At 48.4% G+C, this 27,067-nt stretch overlaps 1 protein-coding gene across 5 annotated transcripts in view; it reads right to left on the bottom strand.

The window, feature by feature from the left end:
- Positions 1-27,067, bottom strand: part of DOP1A (DOP1 leucine zipper like protein A) — a 2,904,166-nt gene that overhangs the window by 494,355 nt on the left and 2,382,744 nt on the right. For all 5 annotated transcript variants that reach the window (XM_069606322.1, XM_069606321.1, XM_069606320.1 and 2 more), the window contains 2 exons: positions 11,696-11,845; positions 11,491-11,552 (listed from right to left, as the gene is read on the bottom strand). In XM_069606322.1, the coding sequence (XP_069462423.1) occupies positions 11,491-11,552; positions 11,696-11,845 (212 nt within the window). The remainder of the gene's footprint in view (positions 1-11,490; positions 11,553-11,695; positions 11,846-27,067) is intronic.

The following is a 27,067-nucleotide window of genomic DNA, read 5'->3' as shown; positions in this document are numbered from 1 at the left end:
ATTGCTTTGAACTACCTGCATCTTTTTCATATTTTGTTGATTAGTTCCCAGGTAGAGCGCATTGCAGTTGTCTAGCGTTGGTAGGACTCGTGCTCTGGCTAGAGTTATGCAATTGGCAGTCGTGAGAAATGGTCTGCAAGCTGTGATTAATTTACAGTTGTAGGCCGATGAGGAAACTATTGTAATGGTTTGTCTAGATGAGTTCAGGGTCGAATCAATGTAAATGCCTAAGGTTTTTACAGCCTAACAGACACTGATGATGTTACCATCAATGTTAAATGCGTTGAACTGTTTGTCAAGATTATTGAGTTTGGATGGTGAGTCCAAGAGGAGTAATTCTGTCTTGTCATCATTTAAGCAAAGTCAATGCTTTAACATCCAAGCTTGGATGATGCTGTAGATGTCAATGAATGCTTTGGAATCCGTATTGCCATTGGTGTACATGCGCAGTGTAATTGTATCATTTGTTTAGTTTTTTGATTGGTGGCGTTCCCGGGCAGGGGTAGCATGCTTAGATACAATCACCCGCGGCAGTATTTCACCAACCACTTAATTAGATATCATTTGTACAAGCGCTGTGGTTTCCAGTCTCTGTCTGCCTGGCTGATTTAATGTTACTCTTGGTATGTTTCATAGATTCACATACTGCTAGAATATTCCTCACTGTCCGATTCGTATTACGCATGTAAAAGTACAAAGATGAGCCACATGCGAGGCAGGTGCGAGGGCTGCATTTGAGTCTATGAGAGATACCAACGTTGGGGAACCAGAGGTATATATAGGTAAGTAACTTATTTCTTCCCATTTATTTAATTAAAGCGCATTCAGTTTTAAAACCACATTAAAACCTTACACAAAATCCTCACAATCGTTTACATAAAATCCAATTTTAAATTTCAATACATTAATATTCATTTCTCCCCACAAAACGCATGCAAATCCTAAAAACATATACCATCAATTCGTCGATCCTTTAACATTCTCCATATTTAGTCCTACATTTCCACATCCCAACATGCCCTGTCAGATCTTTACCAGATTAATCATAGTTAAAAATTGGAACAAAGACTTGCTCAACTGATATGGCATTTAGGACCCACACAATTCCCAAATAACTTTTCCTGTATTTTGTCCTTATCGATGGGTAAGTTTTCTAAAACAGGCAACACGTTGAGACATTAGGGATTCACAGTACAAAAGGAGGTACTGGAGTGTTTCTTTCTCTTTAGAACAAAATCTACATCTGTCAGAGTGACTATCATCCATCCCCATTTAAAACAATTTGTCGTAGTAGTTAAAATATCCAACCTGAACCTCAGCAATGTACAGCCAATTTTCCAAGAAGGAAAGGGAAAAGTTACTTACCTGTAACTTTGCTCTCCAGCATGGGTCTGGCACGGATTCACATGCTCATGAATATTTCCTGTCTTCAGGCTGGGAATCCTCCGACAGTTTCACTTTCACTTACAAACTGTATTTCTCCTTTAAACCAATCACTGTCCTCTGGGTCATACTGTCCCCATCCAATGACAGTCCTCACCCTAAGCCCCTCCTCTGGCAGCCATCTTCAGATTTGGTAAGCAAGTAAAGTGGCAGTATGACCAAGAAGAGCCGCAGAGGGGATGGAGGAAGGATCTGTATGTGAATCCATGCCAGACCCATGCTGGAGAACAATAGTTACAGGTAAGTAACGGGTTTGTTCTCCAGCATGGGGTCTGGCATGGATGCTCATGAATAACGAATACATATCAGTACAACATTACACAACCATGGGAGGTGGCAAGGCTCAACAGAAGCAATCAACTCTTACCTCTGGAACAGACTCACCTCAAGCAAACAGGCTGCGTAGCACTGCTTGGCAAACTCTGGACTCCTCCCTGGAATCCAAGTCGACGCAGTAGAACTTCATGAAGGGGTGCGTGGACCTCCATGTAGCTGCCCTGCCGATGTCCAGCAGGGGCACACCAGACAGGAACGCCATTGTTGCAGCGATCGCTGTGGTGGAGTGGGCTCTCGGACGGCCGGCAGCGGACGGTTCTCCTAACGGTGACAGTGCATGATGCAGCCGGAGAGCCACTTTGAGATGGAAGCCTTGGACAAGGCCTTCCCATGGTTCACAGGACCAAAGTTCACAAACAGTTGTGAAGTCTTCCGAAAACACTTTGTGTGTGTCATGTAGAAATCAGGGCGTGAGCAAAGTCCAGCGAGTGCAAGACCCTCTCAGACGGCGACTAAGGATTTGGGAAAAAACAGATAACATCAAAGGTTTGTTGAGGTGGAATTCTGATGGAACCTTCTGCATAAAAGGAGGGTGCGTCCGCAGCACCACCCTCGATTTGTGGAAAGTCAGGTACAGCTGTTTGCAGGATAGGGTCTGGATCTCACCTACCCTCCTGGCAGAGGTGATGGCCACAAGGAAAGCCGTTTTCCATGACAGGAACTTGTGAGGGGCCTGATGCATATGCTCGAAGGGGGCCACCTTGAGCCTCCTCAGAACCACATTGAGTTCCCACGCCAGGGCAGGAGCGTTCACAGGCGGGAAAGATCGGAAAAGTCCTTTGAGAAATTCCTTGATGAGTCGGTGGGACCAAAGTGAAGATCTTCCGGAGGACCTGGTGTAGTGGGAGATAGCTGCCAGATGTACCTTGATGGAGACGTGCGCCAGTCCGGCCTTTGCCAAAGACAGCAAGTACAGAAAGATCTGTGGGGCTGTGACCCTCAGAGGGTGTTAGCTAAGAATCAGTGCAGGCCAACTGGTGTGGAACTACACAACGCTTATCTCTTGGTATTAGGCAACCCACCTTTTAATCTAGGCATGTACTACACAAGTTGGTAGTGTGACTGAGCAGCCAGGCTTATCTTAAGACGGGTAATGTGAGCTGTAGAGCTGTATAATGAAATCAGTAAATACAGGTATCCAAGTAAACACGTACACACTTAAAGTTATATAATATATTATGTATTTATTTATACACAAGGATATTTAAAGCATTCTTTAAAAAGCAGTAATTAGCTGTAATATTGATCCCACATGAGGATTCAATTCAAAAAGTGAACAATAAAGCAGGTGAGTAGTTTATTCATATGCTATACATGTTCCAGCACCCAAAGGTGATATCAGTTGAGGTCAGTATAGCATTTATCTATTATCACCTTTGCAGTATTGAGTTATTTAAGGAAGGAAAGGTTAGGGTTAGATCAGAACAGACTGATAGATTATAAGAACAATTAGTTACTCCCAAAGGGATGCAGGCAGTTTATTATCCCAGCATTAAAGTGTTCAACATTTAAAACCTGTAAAGGAACAAGCACTGCCAAAGCCAATAGGTTCAGAAGCGGCCTTTAGGGAGCCAGGACAGCCAAAGTCAATGGGCAAAGTCAAAGTTATGAGGCTCTTCTTCTTAGAAAAATGTTCTTAAATAGTCTGTGTCCAAAAGAGAAATCACAGCAACTCAAGAGGAGTCACCTTTAGAATGCACAAGCCTTAAGGTCAATGAAGGTAAGTTGAGGTCAACTTAGTGTAGGGCTAAATCGCACTCTCAAAGATAGGAAGCACCCCAAACAGCAAAACGATAATGAATCCCAAGCCCCAAAGTACTTTGAAATGAAGAGGTTGTTCCAGCTGGATGCCTTCAGGATGCAATGCAGTAGACCCTAGTTCCTGGTCCTTGATCGTGGTGACGAAAGGGAGGATGACTAGTGGGCTCTTGCAGCACTCGAGAGAGGGGCTCAGCAGCAATGGATTTCCATCAATTCAGCGGCTCTTTGTGGTTTTTGCGCCTTTTTCTCAGCACCAAAGTAGAACAAAAAGCTCTGTTTAGGATTTCCTTGATGCCTCGATCCAGGACTCTGGTGAGGGGACTCTGGACGTGGATTTCTTGCTTCTGTAGGGTCCTCGGGATGCCCACGAAGACCTGGCCGGATTCGGACTTCAGAAGACAATGCACTCACAGGTGGCCGAGGTACCCCGTGTATTGAGCTTCTGCTGCCCTGGAAAGTCGCAGCAAGTCGGGGGTTGCGCCAAAATAGAGTTTGTCTCGAGGCTAGTTGGTCCCACCAGCCTAAGGGATGAAGTCATCCTTTGCGGGTCTTCCCTGTCGATTCGAAAACAGGTTCAGCACAGCAGCAGGCTTCACCGGGCACTTTGCGGTCGAGGAGGGTGCTGATGGCATCTTCTCTCGTCTTCTGGTTTGGATGTTGTCCTCCAGTGGTCGACTGTGCTCTTAGTCCCAAAAACATGGGAATAGGGACGTGGAAGTAGGCGTCCTCCGGGTCCAACAACATCAAGAAGTTTCCTTTTTCCAGTCTGTTGAGCACGTGTGCAACGTGACCATCCGGAACGTTTGGGACTTAGGTATTTGTTCAGACATCGTACATCTAGGTGGGCCTCCAGCCCCCTGTCTTCTTTCTGACTAGAAAGTATCTGGAATAGACTGCAGAGCCCCGGAGGCGTTGGGGAGCCAGCTCTATCACTCCTTTTCACAGCATGGCTCGTACCTCTTCCAGAAGCTGAGGGATGTGCTGCTCCTGACGGGTAACCGGAGGGATCCGTGGACACCTGCGTTGGAACTCCAGGGTGTATCATTGGGCGAGAGCGTCCAGCACCCATCTGTCGGTGGTGATCTTTCTCCACTCACTGATGAACCTCGTCAGCCGGCCTCCCACCGGGGTGCAAGAGTGGGGGCCTGATGTACCGGTCGGTACAGGCTTACTTCGGTGCGGGCGTCCTGCCCTGCGGGTGATGGGGATGCTGTCCACCGCTACTGTAAGCCTGGGAATGGCCTCTGTAGGTTCTTGCGTGGACGATCTGGAAGGCTAACGGTACGACGTGGAGAACCCTTTTGAAGACCTGCTCGACTTTCCCCTGGAGGAGCGAAAAGACGACGAGCAGTGCTGCTGGAGAGTGCCTAGGGAATGGGCCATCTCTGTATCTGTCTTGATGGCCTGGAGGGACTCATCAATGACCTTCCCAAACTGATTGTCTCTGTTGAAAGGGCATGTCCAGCACCTTTGCTTGGACCTCCTAACGGAAATTCATTGCTTTCATCCAACCTTGTTGACGAAGGCAGACACCATTCTCCTTTTTCCGGAACCCTGTGTCTGCGACATCCAACACCACTCTGATGGCGTGATCCGACGTCACTTCCCCTTCCTGGAAGATAGCAATGGCCTCCATCTTGTTAACGTCCGGCAGCAACTCCAGGATCGGCCCTAGCTTGTACCACAATTCCCTGTCATACCTGGCCAGGATTGCCAGTGCGTTGGCCACCTTGATAGTGGACAGTGTAAATCACCTTCTTTCCCATGGCGTCCATCCGTTTCCCTTCGCTGTCTGGAGGGACCGAAGACGATGAGGACGGGTTAGCTGACAGTTTCCTTGTGGCCGCCGACACCACTGAACCTGCCGATGGCTGCAACATCAGGCACGTGAGTACGGAGTCCGGCATCCTATATTTTTTTCTCCAGTCTATCCCGTTTGGCTGGAGCCGCCCAAGGGTTCTTCCTGAGGGCCAGGCCCTCCTCCCAAACATCGTCCAGAAAAGGCACCGCCATGATCGTCTTCGTCTTGGCCTCACGTCTTTGATACAAGAAGCCCTCCTTCTTGGTTTCCTCGGGAACCAGCTGGCATAGCTTTGAGGCCCTGGCGATCATGGAGTGGAACGATCCCACCTCATCCGGTGGGGACACCCTGTGTGGAGCATCCAAATGTGGCGATTCACCGTCTGCTGCGACGATGTCTTCGTCATCATCCGTCATCGTGGCTGTATCCATTCTCGTACCCGTGTCTGGGTATCCTGTGGGAGAAGGGGCTCGATGTGGTGGAGGAAGTTCAAAAGGGGGCATCGGACGGCGCTTCCTCTTCTTCGCTGGAGGTTGATCGGGGACCACTGGTACCGGAACTGGAGGCATCCTCATCTGGATCTCTGACAGCAGGGTGTGTAGAGTCGACAGAATATCCAAGGAAATGTCCCTCGGTTGAGAAGGTAGAACAGGAAAACTAGGCCCTGCGACGTCGTTGCCATCATCCTCTTCTTCAACGTCCTCGTGGACCGTATGCAAGGAGTCTTGATCTTAGTCGTCTGTGGACGAGACCTCCATGGTTTGGGTCATGGCCTGGGAGGGCTGTTTTGGGGCTGCCTTGCCCCTCCCCCTTTCCCTCCTGAGGGTCTTGAACCGGGGCCCGGGCCGGTTTCACCCCTTCTGGCGTGCCTGCATACTGTGCCAAAGTCACTGAAGTGGTGTCGCACCTTGGAGGCAGGGGCACTTTTTGAACCATGGAAGCTACCCTCATAGGATCAGCGCCCGTACCTGTCGTGGTAATAGTAGATGTCGACGGAGCCGCAGACTAGGTCTTTGCCTGTGCCGGTTCAGCCTGCTTGGGCTGCGCAGCTTTCTTCTCCTATGTCTGTGGCTTCTCGGATTTCTCACATAGTTTAGCCGTGGTAGATGACCTCCTCTTCGAAGAGGAGCTTGATGGTAGGCTGTCAATGGAGGCGGTAGGTGATGCTGATCACCCCCTATCCACTTTGGGACCCGCTTCCACAGTGAACCCGGTGGACTCGGACTTGCGGCTCGTGGCCTTGTCTTGGGCCCCCATGCATGAGGCACCCTCAAGAAGACAGCTCCTTGGACCGGCTGGTCCTGGCGAGGCATGACCCTGCTCGGAGCACAGGTCAGAGGCTTTGGCATTAAGCCATGCCGCCAGACTACTATGCCTGTCCTTCGTCGTTTTCTTGGAGAAACCGAGGCATATCTCGCACTCTACTTCCTTGTGGTTCCGGCTGCAGGCAGTAGAGGCATTGCAGGTGCTTGTCCTCCACAAACACATTCCATAGCCCGCATTTGGTGCAGGGTCTGAAGAGGGACCTTCCCCTCCGTCATGGTCGGAGGGCGCGAAGTAGGCCCAAGAGGCCTTGTAGAATCTTCGATGGGTCTTCGTGCTTGAGGGGCCGCGGAACTTCACCGACCTGTCCCCGCTGTCAGCAGATAAAGAAAAGTGCACACAGGCTTCTTTTTTATTTTTTAAACTTTGTTTAGGTAACAGGCAGACAGGTTATATTGACGTTCGTTTTACAGTTCTACAGTTATCAACCTTCTTGCAGGTGAGTCATGCATTTATAAATTTAATTATTCCATTGCATTTTATCACATTTTACAATAGTGTGTCTCTTGGGTATTCTCGGCATGGTCCACTAGATGTTCTTGGGTCTATTTTTAGCCGTCACTGTGCTAATGTACCCCTTTCAAGTACATAAATCAACTCTCTGAGCCATTCACGTAGTGTTGGAGCATATTTGGATTTCGAATGTATTAATATACACTTCTTCGCTATAACACATCCCATGTTAAATAGTCTGCACATTTTTGATTGACCTTTCCAATGTCGCCCAGCAAGTATTAAAGGGGAGGTAGGGTAGGGGGGATTTCTGTCATTGTATGGAGCACCTCAGCCACTTCTCCCCAGAATAGTGTCACTTTGGGGCAGCTCCAAAACATATGGATCGTATCTGCTTCCTCTGCCCTGCCTTTCATGCATTTATCTGTGTCGTCTCTGGGAAATCGTGCCAGCTTTGCTCGAGTGTAATGCAGCTTATTTAGCATTATACATTTGGTTAGGCAGCAGAATCTCTGCCACTTAGTTTCATCTATGCTTGTTGCTAAATCCCTCTCCCAATTTCCCTTTACTGTGTTGCGTTGTACCGTGTTGTCTTTTATCAGCCCATACAGCCTCGAGATCAGCCCCCTCCGCTCCTCTCCTAGTACTATGGCCTCTACGCATTTGGAGGGCTCTGGTTCCTTGGGAAATGATGGCCACCGTTTCTGTACTGCCGCCCGCATTCTAAAATATTTTAACAGTTAGACTGAATTATCTCCCACTTTTGCCTTGTATTCCCCTCCTCGGTTACGAAGTCTGCTTCTGCGTATAAATCTCCCAACCTAATTTCTTTCCCTGGGTCCCATGAGATTTGGACGTCTTTATCAAATGTTGGTTTGAGGCCTGGGCAGTTCCACAGGGGTATTTTGCTGCTATATGGGGTAAGTATCTCTAGGTGCTTGAATATTTGGTGCCATGCATTTACCGTCGTGCTTACTGGGTCGAATGTGCATATATCAATGTATTTTTACATGTATAATTGTCTAGAATGACCGATTTGAGGTCTGTCAGGGCTACTCTGTAATATTCTAGGGCTTGGTGTCGTGGACTGGGGCCCGGCTGGTGCTAGTACCCTGCATAGTGGGTCTGTGCCACCAGATAATACAATTTGATATCCGGCGCTGCTAATCCCCCCCCGGTCGTAAGGTTCAGTTAATGTTTCCCAGCTCATACGGGCCGTCCCGCCCTCCCAGACAAAATGCGTTGCCAGGGATCGGAGTTTCACAAAGAATTTACGTCCCGGCCAAATTGGGATGGTGTTGAAGTAGTAGAGCATCTTGGGCACCACTATCATCTTGAACAGTGAGACCCTAACAAGGACATTGGGAATTTAGACCATATGTCTAATTTTACCCCAAGTGCTTTGAGATATGCCTTGTAATTCTTTTCATACAACAGTTTCTGTGTTCATGATATCGTGACCCCCAGATATTTCAGGCTACTTTGAGCCTATTTGAACCCGCATAGGACTTCCGGCTCTATGGTTCCGTCCGTTAATGGGAATAACTCTGACTTTGTTGTATTGATTTTGTATCCTGAGTGATGCATGAATTTGGCTACCTCTCCATCACTGGCTTAATATTTGATTCTGGGTTTTGCAGATATAGTAAGGCGTCTGCGTATAGGGAGATCTTTTGTGGGGGGGCCCGCTATATGTATCCCTATGTGCCCATGTCGATCCCTCAACTGTCGTGCAAGCGATTTGATTGTTAACGCGAACAGGAGGGGCGAGAAGTGGCAGCCTTGTCGGGTTCCTCTGGCCAGCAGGATTGGTCCTGATATAAGCCCGTTGGTGCAGACGTTCGCCGTTCGGTTCGTATAAAGTAGTCTTACATACCTCCTGAAACAACCTCCCAGTCCGAACAGCCTCAGTACACCACATAAAAAGTTCCAGACACAGAGTCGAAAGCTTTTTCAGCGTCAAGCGAAGCTGATGCTGCGGATTCGTAGGGGTCGATCTATGAGATAATCCCAAACAAACGCAGCAAATTAAAGGCCGTGGACCTGCCAGGGTTGAAGCACGATTGATCAGGATATACAAGAAGGGACATGTATGAGAGTAACCTATTTGCCAGAACTTTGGCCAGTATTTCTGCGTTGGAATTAATCAGCGACAATGGGCAATATGAGCCTACTTCCCTTGACGGTCTGCCCGGCTTCAAGAGCACTGTTATGACTGCCTCGGTCATTGTCAGTGGGAGGTTGCCATTTATGTAAGGATTCTTCCCATACCTTAAGTAGCCATGGGGCAAGGATATCTTTATATATCTTATATGATTCCATTGTCAGCCCGTCGGGCCCAGTGTTTTGCCCGAGGCCAGAGAAGAACTGACCTCTTGTATTTCTTTTAGTGTCACTGGTTCGAGTGCCTCACGGGCCTCTTTGCCGATGTTAGTGAGTGCTATCCCCTCTAAGTATCGGTTCACGCTCTTGTCAGTACAGGCGTCTGCTCTAGAGTATAGTTTCTTGTAGTATTTCTCAAATACTTAATTGATCTCTTCTGTCTCTGTTAAGAACTGTCCTTTGCCCCCCACATTGCCTGTGATAGTCTGTGAGCCCCTCTCACCACGTACCACCCCGGCCAGGTATCAACCAGGCCGATCCTCCTCCCCAGATCTACGGGCTTGGACCTGTGTCGTCATAAGATGTGCCTCACGATCCGTCAGTTCATGGAATTGCAGCAGGTTTCCCTGAATAAATCCTAAGAGGGCTGTCTTCCGTGGTTCCGTATTTAAGTCTACAAAGCTCCTGCTCTAGGTCCACCAACTCCCTTCTGGTGTTCTTTAGGATCCCTGATGTGACGGAGATCGATGTGCCCCGTAACCATACTTTAAATGTTTCCCATATTGTTGTGTATTGTGCAACCGTGCCCTCATTGGTATTAAAGAACATCTCAATTTCTTCATGTAGGGTTGACACCAGTGTGGCATTTGATAAAGCCGCCGGTGGCATCCTTCATATTGGTCGGGGCTTTGGTTTTTAGCTCAATGAAATAGGCATTACCACTGGGGAATGGTCTGACAGGGTACGCGGCAAGATCTTACTACCGCGCAGTCTGTGCATCCATGTCGCTGACATCAACCAGTAATCAATACGGGACATTGCGTCATGAACAGATGAGTAATATGTGTATTCGCTTCCTCTGGGTGTTCCTCCATCCACACATCTATCAGCCCGTACAAGGTCATTATTTGTTTGAGTGTTTGGGCAGCTGCTGTGAGGTTGGATTTGTGCATTCTCTGAGGTTGCTGCCATGCCTTTTCCAGTTTCTGATATATCTGCACCATCTGTGTCAGTTCTTCAGTGGTCTCAGTGTTGACTATGGACCTACAGGTCCACATTCTTTCCTTCTCGGTCACGCCACCACTTCTAACTTGTTTCTGACAAGGATGCTTTGTGTCCGCCCCTATCCCTCTCTGTCCCTTCTCAGAGTGACGCTGCACGCCTGTATCTCCTTCCAAGTTCCCGTTTGGAATAGGACACTGTGCGTCCTCAGCACTCGCCTGCGAGCAAAATCGAAACTCACGGGATGCCTCAGCTGTTTCACAGTCTCCACCTCTTTCCTTTATTGTTCTGTTGCGGGCTTGCCCCAGCGTAACGGTATAACCCTTTCTTTCTCTCTGGTGATTCGGTATTCCTCCAAACAGGTTTTTCTTCATCTCAGTATGAAGCAGTTTTTCTCTTTAAAGGGAGACCTCGTGTTTCTTGATCACAATAACAACATCATTATATGTTCTTCATGTTTCTTGTTATTAAATGTATTTGCAAGTATACCATTGGTATGGCACCTAGGGATCTCTTCACAAGAACGGGAGTCCTTGTCCCAAAAGGGGGAGTCTTTCCCAGTGAGATCCTGCTTGCCTCTACCCCAAGGGAGGTTTTTGCAGAGTGAGCTCACCTCTCTAGCCTCACCTAGAAAAGCTCCCCATAGAGAAGTGACGGATTTCTGTGATTCATCACAATAGGAAGATAAAGATTGAAGGTGCCGCAGAGCAGTAGTTCTGACTAAGAAAATGATTTTCTTTTAACAAACGTCGCTCTTATCTTGGATGTATTCAATAAGGATTTGCAAAGTTTGTCTTTTTCTGAGAGTGTAAAACGTAATCACTATGATTTCAAATGTAAAGACCTGACTTCCAGGACAAAAGCGGTGGGGATAGTGTTATGTAACAGATGCTCTAATTCACTTATTACATATATGTACATGCAAGATTACACTTCCTAAGAACATATGTCAACTATTACAATTCAATATGTATTGTTTCATCATTAAAATGTAGATATTTATTATGCCGAATAATGGCTATAAAAGTTAATATGAATCAAGTACTCACTCATCAAGTCACGGAAAGTGGTTTTATCATGTGTCATTAAGTGGTCCATTATTGCTCTCCAGCTAAAATACATAAGAGTGATATTGTGACCATGCTGTTGTCTATTAGAGTAAATTAGTAATTAGTATTGTGCCACTCAGAATTGAATAAAAATATGCTCCAACAATATTCTACAAAAAGTATTAAAACAAAAAGTAAGCCTTACTGACTAACACAAGAAGCATCCATTTGAAAGAAATTGGAATCCATAAAGAGATCAAACGCTTCCTTCTTCCATGTTCTCCTTGTATACTGATAACCACTAAGGCTACTCAGCAACTGTACACATGCACGATAGCTTGGAGCATTGTGAGCACTGCAAAAGAGATTATTTACATGAGATTAACATGACAAAATCAAAGAGATTATATTTATATGTGTAACAGACAGACTAGTAAGTATCACTGTTTAATGTACAAAGTATGATGAAAACATAATCAGCTACCATGTTATTTCATTGAGGAAAGAGACACAGTGAAGTTAGAGACTAAAAAAGGCTTTTTCTGCTCCTCTGAAAGCTGAAACAAAATCGTGTGATATAGTAGTACCTTATATCAAAATAGTATTAAGTCTTTGAGCCCCAAAACACTCACTTTAATGGAAAACATTACACACACAAAGTCCAATATTTTCAATAAAACTAGTTAGAGTCAATTGTTTTTGCAATTTGGTTTTTCCATACCATACACAGATGGAATGGGATGCTAGCAAACAGCTGAAGATTATAATTTGATCGTATTAAAATCTCTCTTCCTCTCCCAGACCAGTACAACTCCACATGTACAAACATACAGAGACACATGGAAGGCCTTCTGAAATCTCCCCATCAACATTAGTCACTAATCTTTCTCTTGACCAAATTCAGTTACTCATTGAAAAGATAGTAGGGAATATACACACGCGAGATAGAAGCCCTCTGATTAGGAAGCTGGAGAGGTTCTGAGGCAGTAGCCTCAGAAAATCTGGTAACTTCATCCATACAGAATGATCGGAGGAGGTACTGCCCAACATCCCCTCCTGCTGGGTTTTCAGAATGCAGTAATTTCTTGCACAACCAAGAAGGTGTGGATATGCCTTTTCTCGATGCAGGTGGTGGCTAGCCTACCGGGTATGAATGATAAGGAATGGGAGGGATATTGACAAGACAGGGGTCTACAGTTTTTCATCTCACCTTTGCCCTTTAGAACATTTAATTACTTCTTTGTTACCTATGACTTCTTCAGGTCTATGCTTCATCATCGGCCTCAGTGGAAAAAGGATCGGAATGCACAGATTCTAGTCGACATAGAAATCAGTAACAGTTTTGTTCTCCATCTCCTGTGACATTTTGAAATCTGCTGAATATCTTGTATCTTCTGTCTCCTGGGACAAACGCTCTTTGGATCACTGCTCAGGCAGTTAATGAAGCAAGTAGCACAACACAATTCCAGCGAAACCAAGATCCTCCTCTTGAATAAGTGAGGCGACAACACAGACCATTGTCTTGTCTCTTAGATTTTCAACCAAGACCACCTTAGTTCAGATGATGAAGTCACAGAACTTAGGGGCAAGCAAATTACGGTCCTAACTCAGCCTCGACAGCAGTCCGGATGATTTCATGCTATCTGACAGTGATCTGCTGAGCGGTCATATCAAGGTATGATCCCTGCGTTGGTTCAATCACGACTGACTACTGGCTATTGTACTACATGATTATGCCCTTGAGTTTTCAAAGTATCCTGGGGCATCAAGATTCAAGGAAATAGCTTCAAAACATTCTAGGACATCTCTGGCCCTCCTATGCTATTCAAGAACATCTGAAGAATGGTGCATTTTTTCCACTTCTTTGCTAGTGGAAGAACAAGGGCAACGTTATTATTCCACTTACAAATTAGTTTAGGCCTGTCCTGAACCTGAAGTATGTGAACATGTTTATCTTGACAACTCCAATTAGAATGGTAGCCATAGGCAATGCTCTTAGGAGCAGCTGATAAATCGATCTTCAATTTGAGTATTTTCTCATTCATATCCATTCTTTACATTGGAAGTGTCTACGATTTTCAGTAATTGGGCTTCACTTCCAGTTTCAACTCCCCCTGTATAGCCTGAAGATGGTTATGGGAGGGTTAACTGAAGGGTTTCCCTTATAGTGGCCCTGCTGCATTCTGAGGATATTCAAGTGTGCTTATTGTGAGATACCTGAAGGTGTCTCACTCTGGGTGACAGATCAGGCGATCTGTCACCCAGCTGGCCAGGACACAGCCATCACTTTTGAATCCGGTTCCTGGGGGTGGGCCACCGGGTGGCGAGACACGTTATCCCATTCCCATCAACACCTTTACCCCATCCTACCAGGTAAAATACTTAGAAACTCAACCCCCCCATTCCCAACGCGAACACTTTCTCATGGACAGCTCGCTATGAGAGAACACGGACTAAAATCCGAGCCTTATACCTGACATGTACTGTAGGGTATCCAGTCATAATTTCGAATACAATATATTCGAAAGTAAAAATGTCGAAAATATTTAGTCGAAAAACAAAAATGTCGAAAAACAAAAATGATTAAAGGTATTTCCATGGGGTGGGGGTGATGGGGAGGATGGGGGGGGGGGTTGGGGATAGGGGTTTGGGATGGTTTTTTAAATAATTAATTAATTATTTAATATTATATTAAAGATTTTTTTAAAATAATTAAAGGTATATCTATGGGGGGTGGGGGGGATGGGGAGGAGGGGGGGGTTGGGGTAGGGGTTTGGTATGGGGGGTTGTTACTATCTGGGTAAAAAAAAAAAAAAAAGAGTGTTTTGGGTTTTCAATTTTTTTTTCGACATTTTTTTTTCGAAATTATGACTTTTCCTATTATATGTATGTTTTTTTGACTTTTTTACATTCGACATTTTTTTTCGACATTTTTGCTATTCGACATTATGTTTTCGACTTTTTGACTATAAACCGTACTGTAGGTTTATCCCTAACTTCTCAGACAGGCCAGCTAGGCTGAGAGACAAATTAAAGAACGCTGAACCCTAGAAAATTAATTGGACTGACGAGGACGATGTATGTTACAACAACCTAAAACAGACCCTGTGCCAGAACCTGATCCTAAAAGGTAGTAGATTTCTCGGAGGAGTTTGCGTTACAAACAGATGTCTCCCTTATAGGGCTAGGAGCAGTCTTGTCCAATTTTGCAACGGATTTGAACATCCTATCTTATTTGCTAGTCGCAAACTCTTCCCATGTGAAAAAAAAACTACTCTGTGCTGGAATTAGAGGCCCTTGCCATCAAGTGAGGCATTACATACCTTAGATACTACCTCCCAGGAAGGAAGTTCACACTTGTCACGGATCATTCTCCACTTGTTTGGATTAGCCAGCAGAAAATAACCCTCGAGTCATGTGATAGTTCTTAGACCTGCAATCCTAATGTTTCACTGTGGAGCACCGAAAAGGCAAAGACCAAGGAAACATGGATTTCCTTTCTCGGTTCCCTTGTGAAACAGATGCGGCGACATCGCAAAGGGGATGGTTATGTGAGAAACCTGAAGGTGTCTCACCCGCTAATCCCCAGGGATCTGTCATCCAGGTTGCCAGGACACAGCCATCGCTTTTGGATCCAGATGCTGAGGGTGGACCATTGCAGGAGGATCACCTGGGTCAGGGGTCTTTGGGGAGTAGGACGCCGGATGTTAGATGTGGTATCCCCTTCCCTGTAACATCTTTACCCCATCCTACCTGGTAGGATACTTAGAAACTCAATCTCCCCCTTTCCCAACACAAACACTTTCTCACAGACAGCTCGCTATGAGAGAAAATGGACTAACACCCACACTGTATACCCGACATGTCCCAATAAAATGGTCAGGCAGGGTCAGGCAATCACTGACCATTAAACACACCTGACTTCCATTACACTTCGCCACACGGATAAAAGGCGGAGCACGAGAGCACACTCTGGGCTAGGAAAAGCACACAAGGAAGCAGCAGTTCCAAGATGGCAGTTTAATACAAGGCGAAAAATGTTAAAACAGAAGGGATTGCAAGGAGGGATGTGCCCTTGAACTCTTTGATGAGGAACCGTTACTTTCATAAGCCTTCGAGAACAGAAAACTTAAGACCAGGAAACAAGACTGAAGAATACTCCATTGTGTGTCGGAGGTACGTGGGACTCTCCTGCGTCGATAGTCAAGGCGGGGCGAATCGCTTGCCGCTGTGGTACTGTCCTTGGCTCCTACAACAAAGCAGCGCTAGTGAAGTCAGCACAGCCGGTGAGTTGAGGAGACTGATACCAGACCGGTCTGTGTTGAAGCCAAGGTTGCAAGCGGCAACATTGTATAGTGAACGCTGAAGCAAACAGTGTATGAAGCGTATGTGATTATCAACGCAAGTAAAATTGAACAGATAAGTATTTCAACTTTGAAGCCAAGATACAATGCCTTAGACAAAGTGGTCCGACACTGCGTGCAGGCTCATTCGAATGTCTCTGTACGGTATCCAACTGAAAAGTGGGAAAAGTGAAAGAGTGAAAGAATTGTGAATCGAAGTGGTCCTGCAACGGGTTAAGCAAAATCCTGTGCACAATCAAAAGTCTTCGATGTTAATTGTTAGGCAGAAACCTGTGCAGTTCCCTTAGGGACCACTGCAAAAAGTTTAAGACCACAGGAGTAAGCAGTAAACCCATTTAGTAGCAGTCTGCACCACCCAGATTTACCTGGTAGCTGTGGCTGAGCAGTCAGACTTCTCTCAAGAAGAGTTAGGCAGTATATAGAGTATACACAATAGGGCTAAAAATACAGTAGAACAAGCAAACACTGACCAAAGCTTTGGTATAAAAGTATATAATTATTTATTTAAAAACACACTTATGAAAATACACTGGCACTAATATATCAAGAAAGTTCAAACACGGTCACTATAAGTATATACACCTCCCTAGTTAATTATTCGACAAGTCTAGGTTACGACACCACTTATTTAGCAAAAACAGAGGTGAGCGCGCAACCGTAGATGGCACTCCAATAATTTGTTTAAAAAGGGAGAGAAAAGACAAGAGTATGGAAATAACACAGTACCAACACTTTTAAGAAACCACAGCAAGTCAAGAAAGGCAGGGTCTACTGTAGAGCCAAAAGTTCATAGGCCAGGCCCACACTTGGAGAGAGCAAGGCGGAATGTGCCCAAGATCACACAGTGGAAATGCACTCAACGTCTTGGCAGAAAAGTCAAAAAGAGGTTGGATCAGTTCAGAAAGGCAAAGTTAGCAGGTCTGAGGTCAACCTAGTTAGAAAGTCAAGGATTTATGGAACACCTTGGACAATCTGTTGCAAGGGAGACCAGGCGGGACACAGTACCTGAAATGGTGAGAAAGCTCCAGCGGTGGCAGTTGTTCCTGGCAGCGGGTGCAAGTCGTGGCTTCGACCAGAGGAAGAGATAATCTCGACGAGGAAGAAAGCTGGAGGTCGTTGCACTGCCGGGGAAGAAGCCAGCCGCGAAGTTCCCGATTAAAAGATATGACCCTTTTATTCGCGGTAGTGGTGAAGCGTGGCTATCCGGCCGCCGGGGTGCTTGGCACGGGCGATTCGACCACGAGATGTCCAGGAAGGTGAAAAAGGCAAACTGGTTGGTCCCACCAGCTCAAAGGGAAGAAGACTCTCCTGGAAGAAGATCTCCTCTGTCGTCGGGGAAGTGGTGAGTTCATACAGCAGGGCTCCACCGGTGGTGTCGTCGTTGTAAATGGCTCAGCTTCTCCCCTCTTTGGATTCTTTAGGTCCGGTGGCAACTTCTGAAGTTCCAGTACCCAAAGCCCTGCTTTTACGGAGAAAAACCCCCATTCAACAGCCTAGCTGTCACTCAAACATCATAAGTGGTGAGCCGGGCGGCTCACCGCTGGGCCAATCACACAAGAGTGCGACTTGAGTTGCAAAGGCAACTCAGTCCAGGGTGCCTAATCCCCCTCCCACACATCCTGTAGACCACAGACAGAGTGGCACCATTTGGAGGGCTTCTGGGCAGAAGCCTGCCAAAAAGTGGAACAAAGGGCTCGACTTGGGTTAGAGTTTCAGAGGCGAACACAAACGCCATTTTAAAACCGAGTCCTGGCAAAAAGACCCAACCGGGGAATAAATATTAAATAAATAACCCAGCATTATCTTTAACATTGCACCAAAAAGTGGTGCGTTTAAAATCAATGGGAAAATCCTATAAGAAATATTCCGGTGGAATATTTTGCGTGATATCCACTGCCACCAGCCAGAAACTCGACAAGAGGGGACTGGACAGTGCCCCCTTGGAAAACAGACCCAGGGGCAATCGAGTTACCCCTACCAGTACTTCCACAATATGATGGCTTGTACTCATTCTGTTCACAATTTGAGACTAGTAAAGCCAATGGTGACTTTACATGCCCTGGGAGACAGTAGTCAGTCCCAGGGTATGGAGTCTATGTTTGGGGGTCACTATGACACCCATGTGTTACTGCACTGAGGGTGCTGTGTAACACATATACCAAAAACAAATGAAGCCCTATGGAGTAAAAGACCCCATAGCCCATAAAAGGTATCAGGTAATATTATCCCCATATATATGGTCGCCGTAAATAATATCGCCGGGAAAAGGTTGCGGCGATATTATATGGGTGACCATATATATGGGGACAGGGGCAAAAAAAATAAATAATAAAGTTTGGCGGTTGCAGGGGTGTCCCCCGCATGTTCCATGCAATAATGGCGCCACAAAAAACTGCCATTTTTCGGCGATATTTTTGCATGGCGAGATTTTTGTGGCAACATTATTACATGGAACCCCATAAAACACATTCACAGTCAAAGGACATTCTCAAATCATGCCTAAGAGTGTGAGAAAAAGAGTCTCACTCTTAGCAGGAGAAAAAAAGAAACCCCAAAAATCCAGCAAAGCTGCTGGGGGACTCACTAGATTTGGGAAATTAGCCTTAACAGAGAATTCCCCCTAACATTAATAGCGTAAAGAAAATTGATGACAAAGTAAAGCAAGTTTGTGTTAATAGGTTAACTTGAAATTGGTCCGAGCACGGCGAAGGGAGACTAATTGAACAGTGTGTTAAAGAGGATCTGAGCATGGCTTAGGGGGATCCGGGGTGAACCGTGAATCACGCGAGAAATTGGATGCATGAATATCCTACGAGAGGCTTGTCCAACATGCGATCCGTGAGTCGCAATGCGGCCCAACAAGCCATTTTCTGTGGTCCACTGCTCAATGGCTTTCCCTTAAAAAAACACATTCTATTGTGCTGGTGTCCACTCATTTCATTCTGTCATTCGCTATGCATTAATTACCACTCTGTGGTGCACACAGAAGTGGCAGACATGTTGCTGCATTCAGAGGGGCGCACTTCCAGGGCCCGGCGTTCATATGCACGCTATGCTGAAATGCGCCTCAGCCTGCTTTGAGATGCCTCTCGCTTTCTGTATACTTTAATTGGTCATAATAAAAAAGACAAGAGCCCAATATCGCAGGACAGGTGCATACCTCGCTTTCATTTGTTTACGTTCCGCTGTGATTGGCAGAAGGCCCCTTAGCAGGTATCCTGCTTGGGCCTGCCCCACGGTAATGTGGTGTAACTTTCCTTCAATACAAAGATGAATAATTAATTATTTCCAACTAACTTGCCTTCACTTTCTTTCATGGCAGGCGAAATGTAAGACACTTACTTTGCAATACAATGCCGTTCTTTTTCAAATAAAAATATCATGGCTGCCATGACATTTTAATAATATTGTTAGTCTTTTTTATTAACTATTTATGCAGTGCTGCTTGCACTGTAAGTTAAGCTTACATATTATGTTCTCTGGGTAAATTCTCAGATCAGAATGGATATTTTAGGCATGATTCTGTGTAAATTATTTTATAGCGCTGTGCCTTACTTTATAATTGTACTTTATATACATATGTACAAAGTAGAGCGTGAGGTTTGGTATTTTCACCCTTACACGTCCCTCCCGGTCCATCAAAATCTTTTTTTTTGTGATATGGTCCAAGATGGACTGCATGTACCTTACTGATCTAGGTAGTAGTAGTGTGTCACTTGTATAGGGACTTTCACCATTTGTATGGCACAAGGGGCTGTAGGTTGAACGCCCTCTGGGTATGCTTGTAATATGAACAGAGCGGCACAAGGACACTAGCCAACATGTTGATAGTGTAGAAACCTGTGTGCTAAAAGGAGAAGATAAACTGATTCAGGGTTAAACACCTATAGAGCTGTATTACGGACCTGCAGGAAGCAAAAGGACAAGGTGCAAGTGGTCTGGCTGCCTGGAATGTGCAGCACGAGTTTGCAATCTATTTTGTATAGTTGCACATAAAAAACAATAGATGCAAGTTACCAACAGGACAACTTTCCAGCACATTTTCATTATCATTATGCCTTTGCCCACAACATATGCCAGTACATAATACGTTCATGCTGCCTGTGCGTGTTCTCTTCTGTAAAATGCACCTTTCCAACCCCATATTTGAGAAAATAAATGATGGGTGGGGGGATTGAAGCCCCCCAACCCCTCTCTAGATCCTTATAGCTCCCACTATTTCTGGAGAATATTAACACCTAAGGCCCACTGGGTGACAAAAAGTTAATGCTTCTGCCTCACATTCAAAAAGGTTGAACAAGCCTGTCCTACGAGCATTGTGTTAAGAGGATCTGAGCCCGGCTGGGGGGGATCCGAGGAGAATAGTGAATCGCCTGAGAAATTGAGTACTTGTGAAATCTTAAAAGGAAAATAACATTTTGTTTGTTTGTCGCATCAAGCCCTCTGAAAGAAGAGACTTGGGCACGGAAGACCCTGATGCTAATGATTGAACTGTATCCTTGTGATAGTGAACCCAGAGACTGTGCTAAGTTCGAGTGTACTGCCTTGTCCCGTGCTGAAAATGTGGGCAAGGGAGGCCAACGGCCTGAACATCATGACATATTATTTTGTGAACACTTCTTTCTTTTTTGTAACACTGTTTCCCACACTATTTGTATTTAGAGGTAAGGTTTGGCAATAGGGTTATTAGTATAGGCCCTTTCATTTTGACAAGACACCACTAGGATTGCGTAATTAGTATTTGATGGTCGGAGCTTGCTCCCATCTTTAGATTTAGGATTAGATAGGAGTTTTGCAAACCCTTTTTGAAGTTCAATAAGGAACAAGTTACTTACCTGTAACTGTTGTTCTCCAGCATGGGTCTGGCATGGATTCACATGCTCATGAATATTCCCCGTCGTGAGGCCGGGAATCTTCGGTATAGAAAAAATCAGTATCAGTTTCGTTTCTGATCTGTCTTTCTCAGTAGTAACCAATCACTGGTTTCTGGGTCATACTGCCCCCAGCTAATGACTGCCCTCACCCTAAGCCCCGCCCCTGGCAGCCATCCTCAGATTTGGTAGCACGTGAAGTGGCAGTATGACCAAGTGAAGAGCCGCAGAGGGGTAGGCGGGAGGGTTCGCATGTGAATCCATGCCAGACCCATGCTGGAGAACAACAGTTACAGGTAAGTAACTTGTTCCTTCTCCAGCATGGGGTCTGGCATGGATTCACATGCTCATGAATATAAGAATACATAGCAGTATAAACATGCACAACCACGGGAGGTGGCAAAAGGCTCAATATCAAGCAATACAACAACTCAACATTAAGCAACTATTACCTCCTCATCAGGCTCACTTTAGGCGAACAGGTTGCGCAGCACTGCCTGGCCGACTCTGGACTCCTCCCTGGAATCCCGGTCAACGCAGTAGAATCTCGTGAAGGTGTGCGTCGACCTCCACGTAGCAGCCCTGCAGATGTCGAGCAGGGGCACACCAGATAGGAACGCCGCAGTAGCAGCGATCGCTCTGGTCGAATGGGCCCTCGGACGGCCTGGCAACGGTCGGTTTGCCAACCGGTGACAGTGCATGATGCAGCCGGAGAGCCATCTGGAAATGGAAGTCTTCGAGAGAGCCTTCCCTTGATTCACAGGTCCAAAGTTCACAAACAACTGTGATGTCTTCCGAAAACTCTTTGTGCGGTCCACGTAGAACTTCAGCGCTCTAGCTACATCCAGCGAGGGCAGAGTCCTCTCAGCCGGCGACGAAGGCGACGGGAAGAAAACTGGCAACACCAGGGGCTCGTTGAGGTGGAAGTCCGACGGCACCTGCATGAAGGAGGGGTGCGTCCTTAGCACCACCCTTGTGTCATGAAAAGTCAAGTATGGAGGCTTGCAAGACAGGGCCTGGATCTCTCCCACTCGTCGTGCAGAGGTGATGGCCACGAAGAATGCTGTCTTCCTCGACAGAAACTTCAACGGCACTGAATGCATAGGCTCGAATGGGGCCCCCATGAGCCTGGTCAGCACCACGTTGAGCTCCCACGCCGGGGCAGGGGCCTTCACCGGCGGGAATGATTGGAAGAGTCCTTTCATAAATTCCTTCACCAGTCGATGAGACCACAAGGACGCCCGTCCTGTAGTTCTGGTGTAACGTGAGACAGCAGCCAGATGTACCTTGATGGAACCGTGGGACAGGCCAGCCTTGGCCAAGGACAATAGGTACGGCAATACTTGAGGGGCCGTAATCCACAGAGGATTAATCTTCTTTGCACGGCACCAGACAGAGAACCTCTTCCATTTGTGTCCATAGCACTTGAGAGTTGAGGATGCCCTGGCCTTCGCAAGAACCTCTCTGCAGTCGGCCGGGATGTCGTATCCTCCAAACTCTAGTGCTGCAGGAGCCAGGCCTGCAAGTTCAGCGACTCTGGTTCGTGATGAAGAATGGCGCCTCCTTCTCTGGAGAGAAGATCCGCGTCCGTCGGCAGCTTCACTGGTGTGGACGCTGACAAGTCCAGAAGGTCCAGGAACCAGATCTGCCTCGGCCAGATCTGCCTCGGTGCGACAAGGATCATCCTGCACCGGGACCTCTTGAGCTGGTTGACGAGCCGGAGTAGCAACGGCAACGGCGGGAACGCATAAATGAACAGGCCGTCCCAAGGGAACGAGAAAGCATCGCTCATGCTCCTGGGTTGGGGAAACCTGCTGGCGAACCTCCGGCACTTGGAGTTCGCCGCCGTCGCGAAGAGATCGACCTGGGGTTCGCCCCATCGTCGGAAGAGTCGGTCCACTTGATCCTGGCGCAGTTCCCACTCGTGGCACGAGCGCAGCTCCCTGCTAAGTGAGTCGGCGATGGTGTTTTTTTTATCCCTGCCAGATGAAAGGGTACCAGAAACATCCCTTGGGCGATGGCCCAATGCCACAGATCCTGGGCTTCCTTGGATAGGGCAGGGAATCTGGTTCCGCCCTGCTTCCGAATGTAAAACATCGTGGTGGTGTTGTCGGTGAAGATCCTTACCACCTTGCCCTTGAGGGACGGAAGGAAGGACCTAAGGGCCCAGAACACTGCACGGAGCTCCAAGATGTTGATGTGGAGAGTCTTCTCCTCCGGGAGCCAAAGGCCTCTCGCGTGGAGACCCCCGGTGTGCGCTCCCCAACCTTCCAGGGAGGCATCCGTCGTCACCGTCACCTGGTGGGCCGGGGCTAGGAAACCTGTTCCCGCCGTCAGATGAGAACGGACACCCCACCATCGTATCGCCTAACAGAACGCTTCGTCGAGCAGGATCCCGTCCTCGAAGCTGCCCGTCGTCTGGATCCAGTGGGCGTTGAGGAATTCTTGCAAGGGCCACATCCGAAGTCTGCAGTGGCGCAGAAGATAAATGCAGGAGGACATCATTCCGAAGAGGGACTTGATAGACCTCACTCTGGCCACGTCTGTGGCCAGCAGACGTTGCACCTTTCCCAGGATGGTCCTTATCCTTTCCTCCGAAGGTGAGGCCCGCCGCGCCACTGTGTCGAGCTGTGCTCCCAGAAACAGGGCGACCTGCGACGGGACCAGGTGGGATTTTGGAAAGTTGATGGAGAACTTTCGGTGTCTCTTTAGAATAGGGATGTGGAAGTATGCATCCTCCAAGTCCAACGACGACAGGAAATCGCCCTCCTCCAGCTGTCCCAGCACGTGCTGGAGGGTGACCATCTGGATTTTCTGTGCCTTGATGTATTTGTTCAATCGTCGCAGGTCCAGGATGGGACGCCATCCTCCTGTCTTCTTCTTTACGAGGAAGTATCTTGAGTAAACTCCGGAGCCCCGAAGCCACTTTGGAACGAGCTCGATGGCACCTTTCCTGAACATCGCCCTTACTTCCAACAGCAGTTGAGGGACGTGATTTTCCTTCCTGGCCACGGGAGGAATGCGGGGGCACCTCTTGTGGAACTCGAGGGCGTGCCCCAGGGCCAGGGCGTCCAGCACCCAACGGTCGGTGGAGATGGACTCCCACACGCCGACGAACTTCGTCAGCAGACCTCCCACCGGGGTGCTTCGGCGGGGGCCCGACCCGACGGTCGGTTCAATCTTGCTTGGAGGCCGCTTTGCCTCCTTGACCACCTTGGCGACGATTGCGGGATCCACCTGACTTGCCGCGTCCCCTGTAGGCCTCCTGCGACGAAGATCTTGCCGCTTGACGGTACGTGGAGGAGCTGCTGACGGCTCCCTTGGAGGCACCCTGTCTGCCTCCGGAGCTCCGAAAGGACGGCCGTCGCTGTTGGAGAACACCCAGTGCACGGGCCCTCTCCGTGTCCGTCTTGATCGCCTGAAGGGACTCATCAACCGCCTTGCCAAAAAGGTTGTTCCCATGAAAGGGCATGTCCAAAACCTTGGTCTGTACGTCCTGGCGGAAATCCGTCGCCTTGAGCCATCCTCGTCGTCTCAGGAAAATGCTGTTGCCCAACTGACGGAAACCGGTGTCGGCAATGTCCGTAGCCACCGTAATGGCGTGGTCCGAGGCAATCTCACCTTCCTGTAAGATTTCCAGGGCCTCAGTCCTCTTGCCGTCCGGAAGGAAATCCAACAGAGGGGCGATCTTGAACCATAACTCCCTGTTGTAGCGGGCTACGATGGCCAGGGCGTTGGCCGCCTTGATGGTCGTCGCTGCAGATGAGATGACCCGTCGTCCAATCGCATCCAGCTTCCTACCCTCGCCGTCCGGCGGGGAGGTTGAAGTCGAGGCCGATGCCCCCCCGCTTTCTTCTTGGACGCCGCCGAAACGACCGAATCCGGGGTAGGTTGCGTCCTAAGGCACAAGGGGGCAGCGTCGGGGACCCGGTACTTCTTCTCGTACCGGTCCCTCTTCGCAGGAGCCGTGGCAGGGTTCTTGAGGAGGGCGAGCCCCTCATCCCAGATGTCATCAAGAAGCGGTACAGCGAGGACCGTCTTCCTTTTAGACTCGCGCCGTTGGTAAAGGAACCCTTCCTTCTTCTTTTCTTCGGGGCAGAGCTGGAAGAGCTTGGATGCCCTGGAAATCATAGCATGGAAGGATCCAATCTCGTCGGGCGGGGACGCCCGGGCAGGGGGCGACGGGGGACACGTCCTGTCGTCGCCTCCGTCGTCATCCGTACCCGTCGTACTCGTATCCATCCCCGTGGGTAGTGGACCGGGGGGGGGAAGGCAGAGAAGGCCGCAGAGGCGGCAGAGGAGGCCTAGGATGCGTCCTCCTCCTCTTAAGTGGTGGGCTCTCCGAAGGTCCTGGCTCCGGTTCCCCCGTCGGGTCTGGCTCAGGTACCTCCGTCGGGGGAAGGGGCAACCTAGTCCTTATCTCCGAGCATAAGGACTGGATGGCTGACAAAATGGCCGCTGAGGTGTCCTGCGGCGCCGGAAACGACGGGAGCGAGGGCTCTTGAGGAGCCTCGTCTGCGTCACCGTCGCCCTCGTCGTCGCCCTCGTCGGGATCCCTCCCGATGGGCTGGGCCTCCTCCACGACTTGGATGAGCTCCTCTTCAGAGGTCGGGTCCGTATCCACGACGGCCACCAACCCCTCCCCCACCCTTTCCAACGAGGACTTTGTGGGCGTCTTCTCGATGGGCCTGAAATACGACTCCCTCCGCGGTGGCAGGGAGACTCTTGTACCTGAGGGCGCCTCCACTGGTGTAGCCTCCACAGGCTGAGCCAGGGCCGCGGCGACATCCTCAATCGAGGTCTTAGCAGGGTGAATTAAGGCCAACGTCACCTTCTGTACGCCTGGGGCCTTCACCTTGGGGGGAGGGTCCGTGCCTCGCTCCCCCTCTGCCGGAATCTTCGAGATCGACCGGGGCCTCTCCAGAAGCTTCGCCGGGTTCTCGGACTTCCTCTTACCCGAGCCAGAGCGTTGGCTCGTGGTCGATGGTGCCGGGGAGGATGCGCCCTGCCTGGCAGCCAAGGAGCCCGACCGTTCGGCGCTCCCAGTGCCCGCGGACTCGCGGTGCTTAGCCTTTTGTTGGGCCTCCGTCGCCGGGGCACCCTCACAGGATTTAGAAGACCGCTCGGACTTCTTTTTCTTCTTCTCGCCTGGCGGGCTCTTACCTTCCAGCCAGTTGGCGAGACGGAGGTGGCGATCCTTCATGGTCCGCTCTGACATGTTCCCACAAAACGCGCAGTCCTTTTCCTTGTGCGTCTTGTCCTCATGGAGACAGAAGAGGCATAACGAATGCTCGTCCTCCTTGAAAACGTTCTGAAGCTGGCATCCAGGGCAGGTTCTAAACAGCTTCCCGGGCGTCGAGCTCCCTTTCTCCTGGGCCAAGTCCGGGGTAGGCCTCGGAACTTCTGGAATCCTCCAAAAGCTTAACTCAACGAAATCTTCACCCTTGAGGGGCGTAGAAACTCCGAAACGGATCCCCGTTGATCGGAAGTAGAAACGGTGGAGCTTGAGGCTCTATTTAACCGGAAAAATGAGAAAATCTCCTGAAAAAAGCGCGAAAACGCAGCAAAAGCTCGAGAGCTAAGCACGAGGACTCCCAACACTTGAACGTGCGGTAAAAATCTGAGGATGGCTGTCAGGGGCGGGGCTTAGGGAGAGGGCAGTCCTTGGCTGGGGGCAGTATGACCCAGAGACCAGTGATTGGTTACTACTGAGAAAGACAGATCAGAAACGAAACTGATACTGATTTTTTCTATACCGAGGATTCCCGGCCTGACCACGGGGAATATTCATGAGCATGTGAATCCATGCCAGACCCCATGCTGGAGAAACACACTTGAACTATGGTCACTTGTGTTTGTCTTACTGTTGATACCATGCCTTCATTACATTACACTTGAATGACTGACTCATCCATACAGCTTCTTACCAACAGACATTGGGCCTCATTACGAGGTATGCCGGTAAGGCAAAAACGATGCCGGTGTGGTAATACCGGCATCGTTTACCGTCCCGTTGCATTCCGACCCGCAAACGCGGTATTAGCGGCACACTACACAACGGTGCCGCTAATAGCGGCATAGGCGCGTATACGAGCCCCTTCAGGGAGCAAATACCGAAATGCCAGTAATAGAGGGTAATTCCAATCCACTCATACATGCAAATACAGGCATCGCGAAGCCGGTAATCACCGCCTGCACGATGCCGGCCATACAGGCATCGCGGACCACCCGCAAACAGCAAGCAGGATACAAGGCATCTGCCACAGGTGCACACAATCCCCACCGGTGGAGTCAATGGAGGCAGTGCCAGTATAAACTGAGCACACCCACACACCACAAGCC

This window comes from Ambystoma mexicanum, chromosome 4p, assembly GCF_040938575.1.
Source record: "Ambystoma mexicanum isolate Mex_15411 chromosome 4p, UKY_AmexF1_1, whole genome shotgun sequence".
NCBI lineage: Eukaryota > Metazoa > Chordata > Amphibia > Caudata > Ambystomatidae > Ambystoma > Ambystoma mexicanum.
The sequence above is the reverse complement of the archived record's forward strand: the minus strand, read 5'-3'. Positions and strand labels throughout refer to the sequence as shown.